The sequence below is a fragment of the Echinops telfairi genome, unplaced genomic scaffold (assembly GCF_000313985.2).
Source record: "Echinops telfairi isolate 266 unplaced genomic scaffold, ASM31398v2 ScPeMD7_7469;HRSCAF=8507_0, whole genome shotgun sequence".
Lineage (NCBI taxonomy): Eukaryota > Metazoa > Chordata > Mammalia > Afrosoricida > Tenrecidae > Echinops > Echinops telfairi.
In genome coordinates, this window is record NW_022111372.1 from 37568840 (window position 1) to 37585785 (window position 16946).

Here is a 16946-nt window from a genome sequence, read left to right on the forward strand (position 1 = left end):
CCCATCTGATCTGGACTGAGCTGCTCCTGCTCGCCACAAGTGCTGCCAGCCTATGCTGCCCTCCCGCAGTGGGGAAAGCTGCAGGAGGATGAAGCAACAGGTTCACCCTGAGACGCAGTGATCAGCCTCACTCCTGATATCTTCTGCTGACTGAGCAAGCTGTTTCTTTCTGAGTGACTCTCAGGTTGGCTATTAAATTGGGGGAGCAGAGTTGACCAGGGTGAGCACTTCCTCTGTTTATCTGAGGGAATGGAGGAAGGAGCCCTCGTGGCCTAGTGGTGATGGGCTGGGCTGCTAACTGCAAGGTCAGCAGTTTGAAACCACCAGCCATTCCGAGGGAGAAAGCTGGGCTGTCTCCTCCCGTCGGTCATCAGTTCCAGTCTCAGAAGTCCATGGGTAGCAGTGAGTCATCCTCCACGTGAGGCACTGGTTTGGTTTTCTTGGTAAGTTGCCCCCAGACAGCCAGGGCACAGTCACCTTTCACAACAGAGGAGAGGTCTGAGAGATTTCCCAGCCAAGTTCATGAAAAAACTACTTTGCCTTCAAATTCCTTTTTTGCCTCCAACTTCCTTGAAGCCCCTGTGTCATCGAGTGGAAAACGTCAGCCACAGACTGTGATTGTGTTCTTGTTGTCAATGTCACTTGTTTTTTTGTTAAATATCATTACAACCTCATCTTGTAGCTTGCTGCCTGCTCTTTATCGTCTGAATGGATGCAAACGGCTTCACCTCATCAGATTCACCTGGGCCTCTCTCTGTCCCTAGTCCCTGTGTGTTTTTCTCAGTTTAAGTTCCTTTAAGCACATGTCTTTATGTTTCCAGGACAAAGCACACCAGTTTTGTTTTCATGCATTGGGAGAAGTTTTATCAGGAGATCTTGGCCCACAGGGTGTGAAGCTGTGAAAATTGCCTGAGAGTGGCCTCTGACCTGGGGACTCCCCCCGGAGAAAGGAGACCACCATCAATGCCCAGGCTGACTTCTATGAGGTGGAAGCCAGACTGGCCTCCACCCTCCAACCTGTTTATGGATTGTCACACCGGCCCCGGCCCTGCTTCTCTGCTGGGTGCAGTAACTCATTGCAGTGGCCACCGAGCTCACACCCAGTACTCAGGAGTCTGCTGTCTGGGCTTTTCAAGGGAAGCTAGCAAGCTCCAATTCAGGATCAGAAATGCTCAGGTTACAGTTCTTTGGCAGACAATACCCACAGGCACCTCTCTGGCTTGGCCTCTCAGATTGGGCCAGTGTTACAAGGTTCTTTCAGTTCTGCTGATAAATGCCTAGAGACACACACCAGTAAGCCTCTACCCAAAGGCCCTGAGCGTTAGTGCAGAGGGTGGGCAAAGCTACTTCCCTGCCCCAAGGCACTCAGTCTTCCTGCTCTGCGTGCTGGGAAGCCCACCACCCAATCTCCTGCTGGTCTCTGGTTCTGCTGCCACCACTTCGCTGCCATCTCTGACGACACAGCTGTCTGTCTCCTGGAATGCAGAGCTTCAGGACTGGGATCTGGAGGCCTGGCTCCACGTGGCTGATGGAAGTAAGATTCCCCCAGGCCAACTCTGGGATGGCTCCTTTTAAGCCTAGCAGGATGGCAAAGTGGACCAGTCCCCACGTTGGGGACCAACACCTTACCTGTACGGTCCCATCACACAAGGGTGTCATGTCCCTTACCTGTATCATTAGCAAGCTGTGCTTTGGGGGCCACAGGAATTGATGGGGCTTTGGGGTAAGCATTGGACTGCTCAACACAAGGTTTACAGTTCAAATCTACTAGCCACTCCTCAGGAGAAAGATGAAGCTCTCTGCTCCCGTGTAGAATTTACAGCCTCAGATAACCTATATGGGGTCATTCTGCGCTAGAATGGGCTCAATGGCAGGGAGCTTTGGTTTGGTCCTACCCTGTTACCTGGTGGGGTTATAAAGATGAGGGTTAGAAGGGCCACATCAGGTAACTCACTGTATCACAGCTTCCCCCTGGAAGGAACAGTCTTGTACGTTCTGTCTCACAAACTTTGATTGTGAATTGGGTGCATTTACTGAGCCGATCCCCCATTTGACCTTCAATAACTTATCCACACTTTGTTTCAGCTCATCTGTCGCATTCTCCCCAGCGTGCCGCCGCCTGCCCCACTTCCTTCCGGTGTTTACCATTTCCGTTCCTCCTTTCCTAACCTTGGCGCCTCCTTGCTTGGTGAAGATTGCCCATGCGTCTTACAGGGCTTTGACTGTTCTCCCGCTGTGTGAGTTCCCTTCCAGACCTCGATCCTAGTCAGCCTTCTCTCTCCTTGGCCATTCTTGGCCAACTCATTGCCATCAAGTCAATTCTGACTCGTGACGTAGTGCTGGCCCTGTGCCCCTGTGAGCTTCCAGGACTGGGGCTCTTCAGAGAGCCTCGGCTTTCTCCTGAGGAGAGGCTGGTGGTTTCCCACTGTTGGCCTCATGCTTAGCAGCCCCACACATACCCCACTGCACCCACCGGCTAATTCTGGCTAATTAGGAGTAGAAAGACCTGTTTCCTTCTAAACCCCAGGCTAACTAAACCACCAAGCCCATCGCAGCCGCCCCAGGTCTTCCACAGCTGTACTGTTTACCAAAGCAGACCCCCACCCCCCCTACCCCCGTGTTTGAATTCCAGTCAGTGGCCAATCCCTCAGCCCCAGCCCAGGCAGGGCTCCTGCTATACCGCTGGTTGTTTACCAGGACGGGGTCAGAGGCACCAGGAAGGATCTGTGTGATATGCGTAGGTCAGCTGGACACAGTCTAACTTTACCTTCACGATAAACGGCCACGTGTCCTTGTGCTGCCACCGCCGCCGCCAGCACTGTCTTCATCGTACTTGTTTTTCTTCCTCTTGCACAATTGCTGGGCATCGTGTTTCCAAGAAGGTCCCTGGGTGGCACGAATGGTGCAACCAGCTACTGAACCCCGACCGTGCTTGGAGCCCAGTGGGCAGCTCTGCAGAAGAAAGGCAGGTGCTAGGTACGGCAACCCTGAGACCAGCTCCTCGCCGGAACAGCTGGGTCGCCAGGAGCTGGCGTTGATGCGATGTCAGCGGGCTTGTTCTTCGCTGCTCACAGTGTGTGCGGATCTGTCCCCACAGCCCTCCTCTACGTAGCTGTGGCTACCTGTAGCAGGCCCGTGCCGTCAGGGGGAAGAATCCATGTCTCAGGGTAGAACTGCTTGCCAATCACTGTCTCCCTCACCCAAACCTGAACCCCACCCCACCCGTTCTGTGCAGCGCTGCCCCGGTGCGACATCTGACCCTCCAGGCGGTTACTCCCGGATCTGTCCCTAGCCCAGTGGGTCACAGAGTCGCAGCACAACGTATGACCGTGCAGAGAATTGCCCGTTGTCAGGCCACCCGCACCTGAGATTCAGCTCCGTGTTCCCGTTTCCCCTGCAGACTGTTTACCCTTTGTTTGGTTTGCATAGTAACCCGCCCGCGGAGGTCCCAGTGTGCATTGGAAGGGCTCTTCATCAGCCGTCCTGAGGTCTCTGGCCTCACTCCCGGCCTTCGCTCCCCCAGGTGGAGCGGAGCGGAGGCACACAGCCGGATCCTCAAAGAAGGGGAGGTCTGTGTGCAGCCCCTGCCCGAGGCTGGGCCTGCCCTGGATCAGGTGCAGGTGCAGGGCTGCTGCAGGGGCCCCCACACTGCCTGCTTCCGGGGTGTGCTCGGACCCAAGGAGAAAGTGTTTATAAGCCAGCAGGAGAGTGAGGAGCAGAGGGCGCCCAGAGCTGGTGAGTCCCATTATCCCCTCTGCCCCTCCCTACCACCCTCGGCTGTAATCCACTCCTGTACACAGGTTGGAGACACAGCAAGGCTCCCAGAGGGCCAGCTCATTAACCTATCCACGCAGTAGGTCACCCGAGGGAGGAGCTCCTGGCTCCAGGCACTGGTGACCAATGTGTTCTCTGTAGCAGGGAAGTTGGACGTGGGGGGGTGGGAACTTGGCCTCTGGAGGCTGGGCCGTCCTTGGTTCATCCTCCTGCAGGCCGGTGGAATCCCTGCTGGTCAGGCTTCACTGTCAGCCAAGAAGGGTTCAGCTGGATCAGGAAGGAAAGGAGGGAGGGAAGCCAATGGGGATAGTCAGGAGAGTTTTTTAAGTAAGCGTAGTAGTAATAATAGCAGGAATAATATTGCATATGTGTTACTGTGTGTTTTCCCAGGTCTGAGGTTGTGATAACTGACTGACTGTTCATTGAACCCAAGGCTGTCCAGTCAGTGTGGCCCCGGGGGTCAGAGTGGAACTGTGCCCCTAGGTGGGCTGGTTGTTTGGAAACAGATTGCCAGACCTGTCTTCTGAGACCTCAGGGTGGGTGTGTTCAAACCTCCAACCTTCCATTGGCAGGTGAGGGCTTAACCATTGGCAGCACCCAAGACTCCCTGGCCCATCGGCCAGCACCGAAGCTCTGTGGGTCTGACCCCAGGGGTCAACAAAGCACAGCCATCTGCTGCTAGACCAGCAGTTCCTAACCTGGGGGTCGAACGACCCTTTCACAGGGGTCGCCCATTTCTCACAGTACCAAAATGACAGTGATGAAGTAGCAACGAAAATAATTCCATGGTTGGGGCTCAGCACCCCATGAAGAACTGTCTGGAAGGGCCGCAGCATGAGGAAGGTTGAGAACCACCGCCCTAGCGGTCCTCCGTGTGCAGCTCCTGGGCTAAGGATGGGTTTCCCGTTACAGTGAGGGCGGGGTCCTTTCTGTCTCTCAAGGGCCATCTGGATATGTGTGACCTCATTCTCGGACCATACTGGTCATCATGACATTCACTCGCCCCCAGTGTGATGGTCGCAGCTGTTCTGTGGTGAGGAATGTGATGTTAGCTAGTTTTTTTTTTTAACCGGCCTTATACAGCCCGTGGCCAGATGCTTTAAAGATTTAAAAACAAACAAACAAAAGGAGTCAGAGAAGAATGTGTGCCTGGCTGTGAACAGCTGCAGTACTCCCAGGCCTTCACAGGCTTCGTGTACTGATGCCTGGGGCCGTGGTGGGGCTTCGAGCAGTGCACGTGGTTGGTGCTCAACTTCACCAAGAGGCCGGCCCTTCAGACCTCCCCATCAGTGCCTTAGAAGAAAGCCTGGGGTCTGACTTCGCTCTCTAACCCCGGGCTCCCAAGCAGCAGAATTGACTCCACAGCGGCAGGTGTGGTTTTTATGAGTAGTGACTGCACCCACCTGGGCCTGAACACCCCTCACCCCCTCCATTCATCCACCCACTTCGATGGCAGCGGCGTTCCAAGTCATCCCAGCCTGGTGAGAAGAGCCCCGCAGCCTTCTTCAGGGACCCCGGTGCACCCCTCAACACGCCTCCCCGAAGCCTCAGAGGGGCAAGTCCCCAGGCTCCGGGTGCCAGCCATGTCCTGCTCTCCGATGCCCATGTCTTCGCCTCTCCATCTCGAGGGGCTTGGGTTTCTTTGCTCACCACCCCCGAGTGCTGTGCCAACATCAGTCAGCGTGGCGGGGCCCAGCCAGCAGGGATGCCTCCCCGTCCATTTCCCACCCTCTCCATGGCCTGAGAATGGAATCCACACACCTCTGCCCAGGCCACACCTGGTACCTGAGCCTCAGGGCCTGGTTACGGTCTGGAAGGTGGGGGAGGGGAGGACGAGGCTCCCTATCGGTTGGCACCTCTGGGAGCTGGCTGCTGCAGCTTCCTGGGTGAGTAGGGAGGAGAGAGGCCTAGCTGACCTGCTAGCGGATGGTTCTTACAGGACCCCTGGAAGGCAGCAGTCTCATGGAGTCCACACAAGGTTGCAGCCTGGTTCCTGGCCCTGCCCCTTCCTCTTAGGAAGCCCACCTAGGACGTGAGGCACTGCTTTTTCCTGCCCTGCCGGAAGGCCTGAGGCACATCATGCCCCAGCCACACACAGCCTGGCTTGCACAGCCAGGGCACGGTGGTTTCAGGTTGGATTTTCAGGACATAGCGCTGACCCGGAGGCTGGCTGCTCACAGGGCTCTCAGTGCTGTCTCAGCTTCCCAACCTCCTAGCAGCCTGCTGACTCTTGGGGATACCACATGCTCCCAGGGGTCTCAAGGCTGAGTTGCTAGAGTTTTGTTTGTTTTTCATTTAACTTTGTCTACGTGTGTGTGAAAATACGCACAGCAAAGGCCGCCATCTCACCAAGCGGACAGGTACAACCCAGTGGCAGTGTGTCCATCTGCTTCAAGTTGCTCAGCCGTTCTCCTTTCTCCCTTGCTCCCAAGCGGCACTCTGACCTCTGAGGGAGCGAGGGGCGGGGTGTCAGTGTGATTCCCCCAACAGTAAATCGGATTGGCTGACTCAACCCAGCAGGTTATCTGGTCCAAATAGGCCTCCTGGAAAAGTTGGGGTGTAAGGTGTGAAGGTTGTGATCGCCGGAGCACCACGCCCAGCCACTCTGAGAAGGATCCGCTTCCAGTGCTGCCGTGCTGTGGGTGCAGCAGGGCCCCTGGCCCGTTCTCTGGACCCTTGATCTCCTGGGAATCCGGCCTGCCAGCTCAGCAGTCCCCCAGCTGCTTCAGGGATTAGGGCCCGGACACCTTAGCCAGCAAGGTGACCCAGGGAAGTCCTTTGAGCCTTGTTTCCAGTGGGCTCAGTGAGGGGTTGAGGACATCCCCCCACCGCCGAGCACCAGAGCAGAGGGCAGTAGAAGGACGTATCTCAAGGGGTCTTCAAATGATCAGTACTTCCCAGGGCCAGCTGCATCAGGACTGCAGGGGAGCATCTCATCTGAATTCACGGGTCCCCACCCGGGTGCTTCTGACTCTTCTGACTAGATGGGTGCCCGCATCTCTGTGGGTGGTCTTTAGAGGCCCAGCTGAGTGTCCTACCTGAGACCTCCTAGCAGGAGACTCCAGAGACGTCCAGACAAGACGGAAGCAGAGTGAGGGCAAAACGAACACAGCGCCGTCTGCTCCAGGAACCGAGCAGTCTGGGCTGCTTCCCCAGGCCTGGCGCCCACGGCAACGGGGCCTGTTAGCCCAGGCCCAAGACATCCATGTATGCTTTATGTATCCTACATGTATGTGCCTGTGGAGGTGTCCAGAGCTGTCACCTGGCCCTCTAAGACAGGGGTTCTCAAACTTTTTAAACAGGGGGCCAGTTCACTGTCCCTCAGACCTGTTGGAGGGCTGGACTATAGTTAAAAAAAAAAAACTATGAACAAATTCCTATGCACGCTGCACATAACTTATTTTGAAGTGAAAAAACAAATGGGGCAAAAACACCCGGCGGGCCGGATAAATGTCCTCGGTGGGCCGCATGTGGCCCGCAGGCCGTAGTTTGAGGACACCTGCTCTAAGAAATGGGGTGTTACCTTTAGCTGCTGCTAGTTGGTCCTGGCTCATGGCGTCCCCGCCCTGCCCCGTCTTTGTGGTCAGCGGGCTGCGTGAGCTGTGGTGGCGGCTGTTGTGTCCGCCCATCTCATGGAAGGTCTCCTCTTTTTCTGACCTTCCACTGTACCAGCATGATGTCCTCTTCTAGCGACCCGTCTTTCCCGATGCTGAGCCCAGAGTCGGCGAGTCTCAGCACCCCCAGTTCTACAGAGCTTCCTGGTCTTCTTTCTCCAGCAGCTGGTCTGTCCCTCCGCCTGGCAGCCCAGCGTCACTGTCTTGGTGAGGAGGCCGCCCTCTGATAAAAGTTGACCGGCGTTCGGAGATCCCAGTGTTTCCTCCTCCTCTCGAGCCCTGGTGGCATAGTGGTAATGCACTGAGCTGCTAACGGCAGGTCAGCAGTTTGAAACCACTGGCTGCTTCTCCTGAGACAGATGGGGCAGGTGCAGTCTCAGAAACTCACAGGGCAGCTCTCCCTTGTCCTATAAGGTCCCCATGAGGCGCCATTGACACGCTGTCAGTGAGTTTGGTTTTGGTTTGAATTGCTTCCCAAGAGACCAGGGCTTCTCCAGAAGGCCGTAGAGATGGCTAAAAGACAGATGGATAAAATCTAAAGAACTGTGTGAGTCTGGTTGACTAGAGAAACAAATCCAGAGACGCTCACCTGTGTAAGAGAGAGCTTTATATCAAAGAGCAATTGTACATTAAGAAAACATCCCAGCCCAGTCCTGAACAAGTCCATAAGTCCAATATTAGCCCATATGTTGATACTAGTCTGTAAATTCCTCTAAAGACGCGCATAACCCATGCAATGATGCAGAATTCAGGAAGGTCACAGGCTAGTGGGTGGAAAGTCTTGTGGATTCAGTGGCAGTGGAAGCATCTCAGCACTGGTATGGCTCTCCACTTGGCTCCTCCAGCTCCAGGACTCTAGCGTAGCTCCATGTGGCTTGTCAGCAGGAAGGCAAAGCAGAGAGAGTGTGTGTCCCACCTCCAGGGAGGAAGACAGGAGTTCCCAGAATCCTCTGGAGAAGGCCATGCCCACCCAGAGGCATCATTGACTATGACCTGATTTACAGGCTAGACTCCACTTCTTCACAAGTTGACATGAGATTATATAACTACCACAGATCATTCATGTTTAAAGGTTGATATTTCTGAGTCCACAGATTTCTTCTTTTGGACTGCAGTGCCCCAGAGACTCCCTGGATTCCTGCCTGGAAGCGCTCGTAGCTCCTTGTCCTTTAGAAAAGCCCCAGTTGCGCCTTCCATTTTCAGTTCTGCAGCCCCTTGACTCGTGAGGGCGTGACTTTCCAGCGTCCAGCTGCCCATAGCCCTGGCTTTCTCTGACCCTGCCCAGCAAAGCCAAACAACAAACCAAACTCGCCCACTCATGTGACCCTTCAGGACAGGGTAGAACTGCCCCATGGGCTTCTGAGACTGTGATTCTTCACGGGCGTGGAAAGCCCCGTATTTCTCCCAGCACATCACTGACTTCCCTAAATGATCGCTCCTCTCTCTCCAAACGCATCTTCCCTGTTTATCTGTGATACCAGTCTTCTTACCCTTGTGTTTGTCAAAGATGATGGGAACAGGCCCCCTTTCCTCCACTTAACACGAGAGGCTCATTCAAAGCAGGTGGGTCCTTAGGATGCTCACCGAGCCCTCTGGTCTCACTCTGTAGAGAGTGAATTCTCTCTCTACAGGCTACTGCATATTGTGACTGTGTGTGTTTCCTGTACACGGGTGCTCCTGGCCCCTCACCTCAACACTCGGCGCATGCCCCACCAGAGACACAGGACGATGGGGTGCTGCTCTGATTGGCTTGGGGCACTGGTGTCCTGTTGTCAGAGGGGCACCCATGTGCTGGCTGTGTTTGGGGAAATTTGAGAGAAGCACCAATGAGCCGGTGCTTTCCTAGACGTTCGCAGCCCACCATATGCATCAGTTCTATGCACTAAACCAGCTCACGCAGGTTTAGATGGGGAGACGGGCCCTGAATGCAAGCTCCTTTGCTGGCGCAACAAAGGTGCCACCTGGTCCCGGGCTCTTCCCACCGGCCACTGCCACCACGTCAGTGTGGACATGTGGCTTGGGCTCGTCCCCTTGGGGTGGCGAGACGGCCGGCCACCACAGATAAGCCTGACTGCAGAGGAGGGGGAGCTTCTTACATCTGCTTACAGGGGCAAAACCTTTCCCACAGTCAACTCCCCCAGTGTCTTATCTGAGCAGCAGCTTAGCTTGAGCCCAGTGGTGACTTGGCCCTTAGAAGGGGCCCAGCCTGTGGCACCAGCTGGCTGGCAGACTCGTTCCTCGCCGGCGTCTGCACCTGTGGCTCGGCCGTCCTTGGAGACTTCTGTGGCATCGCTCTTCCCGTGGGTCTAGGAGGTTCTCATCGCAGGAGCCCCAGGTCAAAGGGATGAACTCTGCTCCCACCTCTCTGTGCTCGCTTTCCTTTGCTCTCTTCTGGATCAACAGTGTGTCTCGAGCAAAGGGCGGGGCTTGAGTAAGGGTGGCAACTGGAGCCAGATGTTCTTATAAGGCTGTGGCTCAAGACACAGCCTCCCTGGTCTGCCTCACTTGCACGTATTGTTACCGTTCTGGGCCCTCCAGTCCGCTCCTGTTCATAGAGGCTCTGTGTTCAACAGGACAAGACACTGGATGGTCCCGTGCCACCCTCCCCACTGTTGTTAAGTGTGGGAGTCACTGTGCCAGTCCATCTCTTGAGGGTCTTCCTCCTTTTCGTGACCCGGTACTTGACCGAGCATGAGGTCCTGCTCCAGGGCCAGCTCTCTCCTAGTAACACGAGCACCGTGCGTGACACCAAGTCTCGCCATCCTCACCTCGGAGGAGCATGCTGGTGGCACTTCTTCGGAGACAGAGTTCTTTGTTCCTCTGCCCATCCACAGTACCGGCCGTCTTCTTAGCCAGCACCGTCAGCAGAGGCGGCCATTGCTCTCCGGTCTTCCCTATGGGTCGTCCAGCTTTCACATGTGCTCGAAGGGACTGCGATGGCCACGGCAGGGGCCAGGTGCGCCTGAGTCCTCAACGTGGCACCTTCTCTGGAGTGCTTTAGAGAGGTGCTGGCGTCATTGCTTTCACGAGAGCTGCTTCCAAGAGTGCTGATGGTTGGCATCCAGAGGCTAGACTTGGGGCTGAACTGCCACGTGGGTGTAAACCCGACCCTCTGTGTGGATGTAGGCCACAGGACAGCTGCACGACCCTGGGGACTGTGGACAGCCAACTTAATTCAATCCACAACGTTCACCAACGATTCGCCTGCAAATAGCCCACCAGGCAGCGATCTGTTTGTACCGTCGTCCTAGATACTCTCTGTCACCGCATCACAGTGACCCCCAGTCTCAGTATCTGCACCGCCACACATCCGCTCTCCGGCACGGCTTCTGGTGGCAGGAGTGAGCCTGCTAGGGGACTCTCTCTTATGCCTAAGGTCCAGTCATCCCTGGGGTTTGAGGTCCATGCCTGAGGCTTGTTGGAGGGGAGCTTCAGAGGCCTCCGTTGTGCCACCACCATCGCTGCGTGGCATTGCAGGAGTGAGAGCTAGTGGGACACCAAGGAAGCATTTGGGACTGAGTTGGGAGGGCGTCCACCTCCCAGAGGCTGCTTTCTGAGGATGCGCGTCCCCCTGCTGTCAGGAGCATGCCTGGCTGTGGGGAGGTAGCAGCCCGAGTAGGCTCCAGCTGGAAAGTGGGTGGCTGGTGTCAGGTGTGCAGAAGGGGCCTTGGCGGGATGGGTCCTGCTCTGGTGTGATGCCCTCAAGGGCAAGACACGGGCCAGGAGAAGCTTCAGGATGCTCTTGGAGTCGGCCTTCCTCCCTCGCGTGTCGGTGGAGGACCTTCTAAGCTGGCAGCAGATGGCCTGGCGTGGCCTCTCATCCCTGTCTCTCTCATCTGACAGCTTGGCCTTTCCTTCCCTCTGCCTCCTGAGCCCTCCTTGGAAGGGCGGGGGCTGTGGGAGATGAGCCAGGGGACCCTGGTCCACAGCAGCAGGTAACTATAGCAGTCACGCGGCATACTGTAGCCTCTCTGGTTCTGTGGGCCATCTTGGTGCCTGGGAGACCCTCCCTGTTTCCGCGTGTTGCCCCAGCTGGTGAACCCAGAGGCAGCTTGAGCATGGCCCTTGAAGGGAGGAAACCCAGGATGCAGGTGCCTGCGGTCGTGAGGACCCTGAGGCTGGACCTGGGGAAGTAAGAGTGTGGCCTGGGACAGGGAGCACAGAGCATGGAGCTGTGCAGAAAGTGGGGTGTCTGCCATTGTTTGGTGGGCTCCTAAGGGCTGAGGGTAGCATCTGCCCGTCAGGTTCCCCCAGGGCTCTGAAAGACGGAGGGCAGGTGTGTAAGTGCACTTTGATCTGGGCCCCCGGGGCAGGTGCTGGGAAGGGCCTCCTAACCGGAGCTGTCCCCTATGCCCTCCCGCATTTGTGGCTGGCTCCTCTGCTATAAGCTGATTATTGGCTCAGGGTGCCCAGCCCACAGCTCCGGCGATGTGGGCGGGGCGGGAGAGCAGGGAGCATTTTATGTCTGGCTTCAACAGGACACCTGTTTGCATCTGCGTGGTCTCCGTGACGAGACGAGTGGGGGTGGGTAGAAAGCCCCTTAGAAGGGCAGCCTCGCCTCAGATGCCACCGTGCCGGCCGGAACGCAGTCCCTTTGCGCAGAGGCTACGGTTCTGATCTTCCTGGCTGAAGACTGAGACCCGCTCACCGCCTGTCTCTCTCCACCGTCTTCAAGAAGCATTGGGACCAGCAGCCCCCAGGATGCTGACTAGCCCCTCGGCCTGCGCCTTCTCAGGGCTCTGCGCTGCCCTGGCCACAGTGGCCCTAGCCTACTACTTCTACTGGTGAGCCCGGCTGGGTTGCCCTCGGGCAACTGGGTCGCCCAGGGTGGGGAGTGCGCTGGTTCTAGGGATGCTGGCTCCGTGGTATGCTTCCCTTGAGACTGTCTCCCCAGCCCCCCCACCCTCACCCTTCAGTTCTGAGGTCCCACCCTGTGTACCTTGGCAAGCGGCTCCCTTTGGTTAGAGACGCTCATGATGGGCGGGACTTCCCCATAGTGCTTTCTAGAGCGGGTGCACTCTGGTCCCCGAGCTCAGGATAACCCCGGGGTCATCCTGCCCAGCAGTGGGTGCTTGCAGCTTCCGGAGTGGGTCGAGTGTATCAGCAGGCTCCAGGTGAGTCTGAGTAGCCAGATGACCGGCAGACAGCAAGCTCAGGCCTGCCTCTTTCATTATCCTCTTCCCATGCCTCCCAAAGCTGGGAGGGTGCTGGGGACTGCTGACCTATGTAGAGGTCTGTCCACGGTGCAGAAAAGGTCTAGCTTCTCCCAAGGGGCTGCCACCCATAAAAGGACCGATGGGCTCATGGTGAGTCACAGGTGACTTTGTGGCAGGCCTGAGCCCGAGGCTGAGCTGTGGGCACTGAGCATCAGCGCAGGCCAGGCAAGGGACCAGAGACTGGGGTCTGCCCCAGCCCTGCCAAGGGCTGGCCTACTCAGAGCACATGGGAACCACATGACAGTCAGGGCCCACCTGGCACAGGTGTTGTCAGGCTAGCAGGTGATGGTTAAGAAGCTGCAGGTCAGGCGTAAACCTTATTCTTGGAGTGGAGACAGGGTGGTTTCCTAGAAGAGAAGGAGCTTTCCCAAAGCCCTATCCCGTGTTCCTCTGGGTCCACACACGTGGTCCAGGTGGACCAGGGGCACTGCTTGTCCAACCCCACCGGGTTTCCTCTGTTCTGAGGAGGAAGAGGAGGTGGCACAGCAGTGCTCAGAGTAAGTGGGGTTTGTCCCCACCCTCCATGGCCAGCAGCTGCTCTGCCTCCTCCGTCCACTGCCCACCCCCGGTCCTCCATCCACTACCCACCCCTGGTCCTTCGCTTCTAGAGGGGCTTCATGCCTGGGATAGTTGCACCTGACACCTTATCACTGACGGCCAGTTTACATTAAGAAGACTGTTTTCACACAGAGCCCGAAGACAAAAGTCAATGGGTAGAGGCTGGGGGGAGGTCAGCTCAGACAAGGGAGGGCATTTTAGGCATCTTGTTTTTGAGGTAAGGGGGGGATTTTTCTCAAAGAGAGTTCCCCAAGACCCAGGAAGCCCACCACAGGTGGGGCAGCCAATGACTTCCTTGTAAAACTCAGGACACCTAAGTTTTGGGGGGTTTATTTTCCTTATGGATTAAACCACTGATTTGCAACTTTTATTAAAATTTCACCTATAAGACAAGGTAATTTATGACTTGGTTTTGACAACCATGTTTACATAAAAATTGCAAAATTTCAACCAAAGAACAAATAAAACATTCTAACATAAGTGTACATTTAAAAATTTGCTCCCGTCAATAAGTAATGACTATCAATTTATGTTAGTCCTGTGATCCAGAATGCATTTTCACGTGGAACGTTTTAATAACTCTTCTGTGTGGCCTGGGAAACTTCTCATGGGAGTTGGTATACAGTCTGTTCTTGATGAAGACAACACTGGTCAGATGTTGCTTGATACTGGGTAATGCAGAATGTGGAAAACCAGTGAGACACATTAAGATAGTTCTCCTTTTCTTGAACTGTCAGGTCAACTATAAAGTGGTGAAGTCCATAGTATAACAAAATATCAGCTAAAGTAAAGTTATAGCCCGTAAGGTAGACTTTGTCTTCAAGATAAGAATTAAGATCCTTCCCGACACAATCGCTGAAGACAAAAGCAGGTGCATAAGCAAATGTGGCGAAGAAAGCTGATGGTGCCCGGCTATCAAATGATATAGCGTCTGGGGTCTTAAAGACTTGAAGGCAAACAAGCGGCCATCTAGCGGAGAAGCAACAAAGCCCACATGGGAGCACACCAGCCTTCAGCAGAATGCGGATGTCATCTTTCCTGGAGTGTCCATCTACATGAGTGACCCTGTATTCCAACCACTGCTGCACAACTGCTTTTTCTTCGGCAGTGCTCCCCAGCAAAGATTCCTTGTTGGCTTGCCTGACTAGATGAGCTGCTGTTGTTGTTAATCCTGTTAAACTCAGACCATTGTTTGTTTGAAGAACTGGAATCATACTCCTAGTCATTCTGATTAACTTTGGGGTGGAACAGGACATTAGTATTTCGAAAACAAACAAAACCAAAAGAAAATAAAACCCTTCCTGGGCATTTGTATCTGCAGCCAGGGTGGGACCCACTGTAATAGTTGGCGAATCGGTACTTTCAGCTCAGCTCTCTGGCTCTCCAAACCACACATTTCTAACTTCTTCTGTCTCTTAGTCTGTTGTTCTGGTAATCCTCTGGAGACTCCACCCTTAGGGCAATAGTTTCAGCATTTCATCCAACCCCCATGGATGGCTCCAGAAAGTTTAGCATCCATGAAAATGTGAAATTCTGTTCTGGACTTCCCCTTTTCTTCTATAGAATCTTTGATCAAATTGTGGGGGGGAAAAGCAGATGGCCACCGTCCAGTTCTGTTCTCAAAGAGGGCGGTTGTTAACACATTCACCACACAGCCCAGGTCTTCCTTCCATCCGAGCTCTCCTTCCTCTGATGCTCCAGACCAACACCTTTTTGTTTTCGTTTTTCCCAATCCGTTCCGCGCTGATAACTCACACAGCAAAACACACGCCTGCGCAGCACTTGCTCCCACGCGCACGTGCGGGGCTGGGGCCTGATTCAAGCCTCGCCGCCCTTGGGTTGGTTGCTGTTTCAGGTCAGATGCACGCTGGCGCGTGGCGGAGCACAGGGCACTCCCGTGGGTGTTCAGCGCTGCGGCTGAGCCTCAGAAAGCAGCATGGCAGGCCTTTCGTCGAGGTGCCTGGGGAGCAGCTCGGGCCTCTGACCTTTTGTTTAGTAGCCAAGTGCATTAGCTGTTTGCACCACCCTTTCCCTACTGCCCTTTCAGCTATCTCCCCACAAACACCGGGTCCCTCTCCATGCCAGGACCTGGCTCAGGGCCCATGTGGCGGCGCCAGGGCTCAAAGGGGCCGCGAGCGGCGGGGTGTGGGGCGTGCCGTGCTTCCCTGGCAATGCTGCTGCTCTGTAAGTGTGGGGATGCTTGGAGACGAGGCTCCCGGATGCTCCCGGGGTGCTCTACACACAAAGCCAGAGAGCAAACCCATTGCCATCCAGTCAAGGCCGACTCAGAGTGACCCTCTAGAACAGAATGGCACTGCCCTGTGGGTCACTGAGACTGTAACTGCAGACAGGAGTCGAAAACCCCATCTTTCTCCCTTGTGGGTGGTTTCGAACTGCCAACCTTGCTGTTAGCAGCCCAGGGTGCACCCCACTATGCCACCAAAGCTCCTAAATCTTAGCGGAAGGTAATGCCAATCCTGATTGGCACTCCGGCAGGCTCCATGGTGGTGGCAGGTCCTCCCCCTCCCCTCTACACTCCCCTTGCCCCCTTGCCCATGTCGGAGTGCCTGTAGCAGGCCCAGGTGTATATTCTGTTCCTCATCACCTCCCCAAGAGAGAAACCAGTCTTTTTGGCCTTGCTGGGAGCAAAGATTCTTTTCAAAGGGGGCCTCACCCAGCTGTGAGCTGTGAGGGAGGGGCTTCCTGAAAATCCTGGGTGATGAAGTAGCTTCGCTGGGTGGGGTGTGACGGGGTGGCAGGGAAGCCCTCCCTGAGGGAAGTTTGATTGACCTCAGAGGTCGGGGAGGGGAGAACGCCACTGTGAGCTACTGTCAGGATGCATCTGGGACAAGGTTCCAGCTGGGCTGCCTCCCCCACCACCCCCCACCGCCGACTCTGCTGAGTCCCCAGGACAGAGCTGCATCATGCCCAGCTCGCACTGCTTGGAATCTGAGGTCGCTCTCGCTAGGTTCCTACCCATTGCCACCCTCTGCAGGGCGGAACACGCGGTGCCCATCCGTTGCCATTCCTCTCGACTGTTGCTGTGTGTGAGCCCGTTGCTGCGGGCCCCTGTGCCCACAGAGCCTTGTCCAGGGTCTGTCCTCTTTTTCACTGTCCCTCCCTTCACCAAGCATGACGAGTCTAGCTTTCAGTGGCCGGGCCACATCTGGGTTGCTCTGGCTTCTCTGCTGCCCAGAGACAGAGGTCAGACACACCGTCCCCCTCCACGCTCCTGTACCTCCTCTGACACCCACCGCTCCTCCCAGGCACTCCACCCTTCTCACAGCGACCACCAGAGCTCACAGACAAAATCCACACAACGGGGATTTCTTAGGGGAGTTAACAGGCCAGTCAGGACCAGTAGACGGTAAGGATAGACTCACCGGTCCACAGCTAGCGCCTCTTCTCAGGCAGCAGCCAAGCTTCTAGGTTGTCCCCGCCCCTCAGCCCGTGGTGCCTTGGCCCCAGCCTCTGGGCCAGGAAGCAGCGCTCTTGCCCCCGTGCCTCACAGTCTCCTAGTCTCGGCACTGCACCTCTGCTCTGTCTCCTGGGCTCCTCGCTCGTGGCCCTTTGCTCTGCCCCGTGGCCCCCCGCCGTAGCTTCTGGTGCCAGGGGTCTCAGCCTCCTCCACTTCAGATGACCTCGAGGTGCACCACTGGGGGGACACTCCTTCCCCCCGCCCTAGGACTTCTCTGTGTGTTCCCCTCTGAAGCGGCTCGTTCTGAAGTAGACACGTGGGTTTTGTCTTTCAGCAGACCATTCCCCGCTAGGGAGACGAAGACTC

The 16946-nt window shown here is 55.9% G+C and overlaps 2 protein-coding genes across 2 annotated transcripts in view; one reads left to right on the forward strand and one right to left on the reverse strand.

Annotated features, from left to right (window-relative positions):
* The window catches only part of AGPAT3 (1-acylglycerol-3-phosphate O-acyltransferase 3), a 91300-nt gene that overhangs the window by 20756 nt on the left and 53598 nt on the right, over positions 1–16946 (forward strand). The window lies entirely within an intron of this gene.
* On the reverse strand, positions 13765–14376 carry LOC123521027 (eukaryotic translation elongation factor 1 epsilon-1-like). Its single transcript, XM_045284543.1, has 2 exons — positions 14173–14376; positions 13765–14001 (listed from the first exon to the last, which is right to left on the reverse strand). Exons 1-2 carry the CDS (start codon positions 14374–14376, stop codon positions 13768–13770), a joined length of 438 nt encoding a protein of 145 aa, XP_045140478.1. The 3' UTR covers positions 13765–13767.

Bases quoted from the DNA above. Each gene is read 5' to 3' on its own strand.
- LOC123521027 (XM_045284543.1), bottom strand. From the start codon at position 14,376: ATGATTCCAGTTCTTCAAACAAACAATGGTCTGAGTTTAACAGGATTA. The intron at 14,002-14,172 runs GCTGGTGTGCTC...TGTGTCGGGAAG, and splicing joins ACATCCGCATTCTGCTGAAG to GATCTTAATTCTTATCTTGA.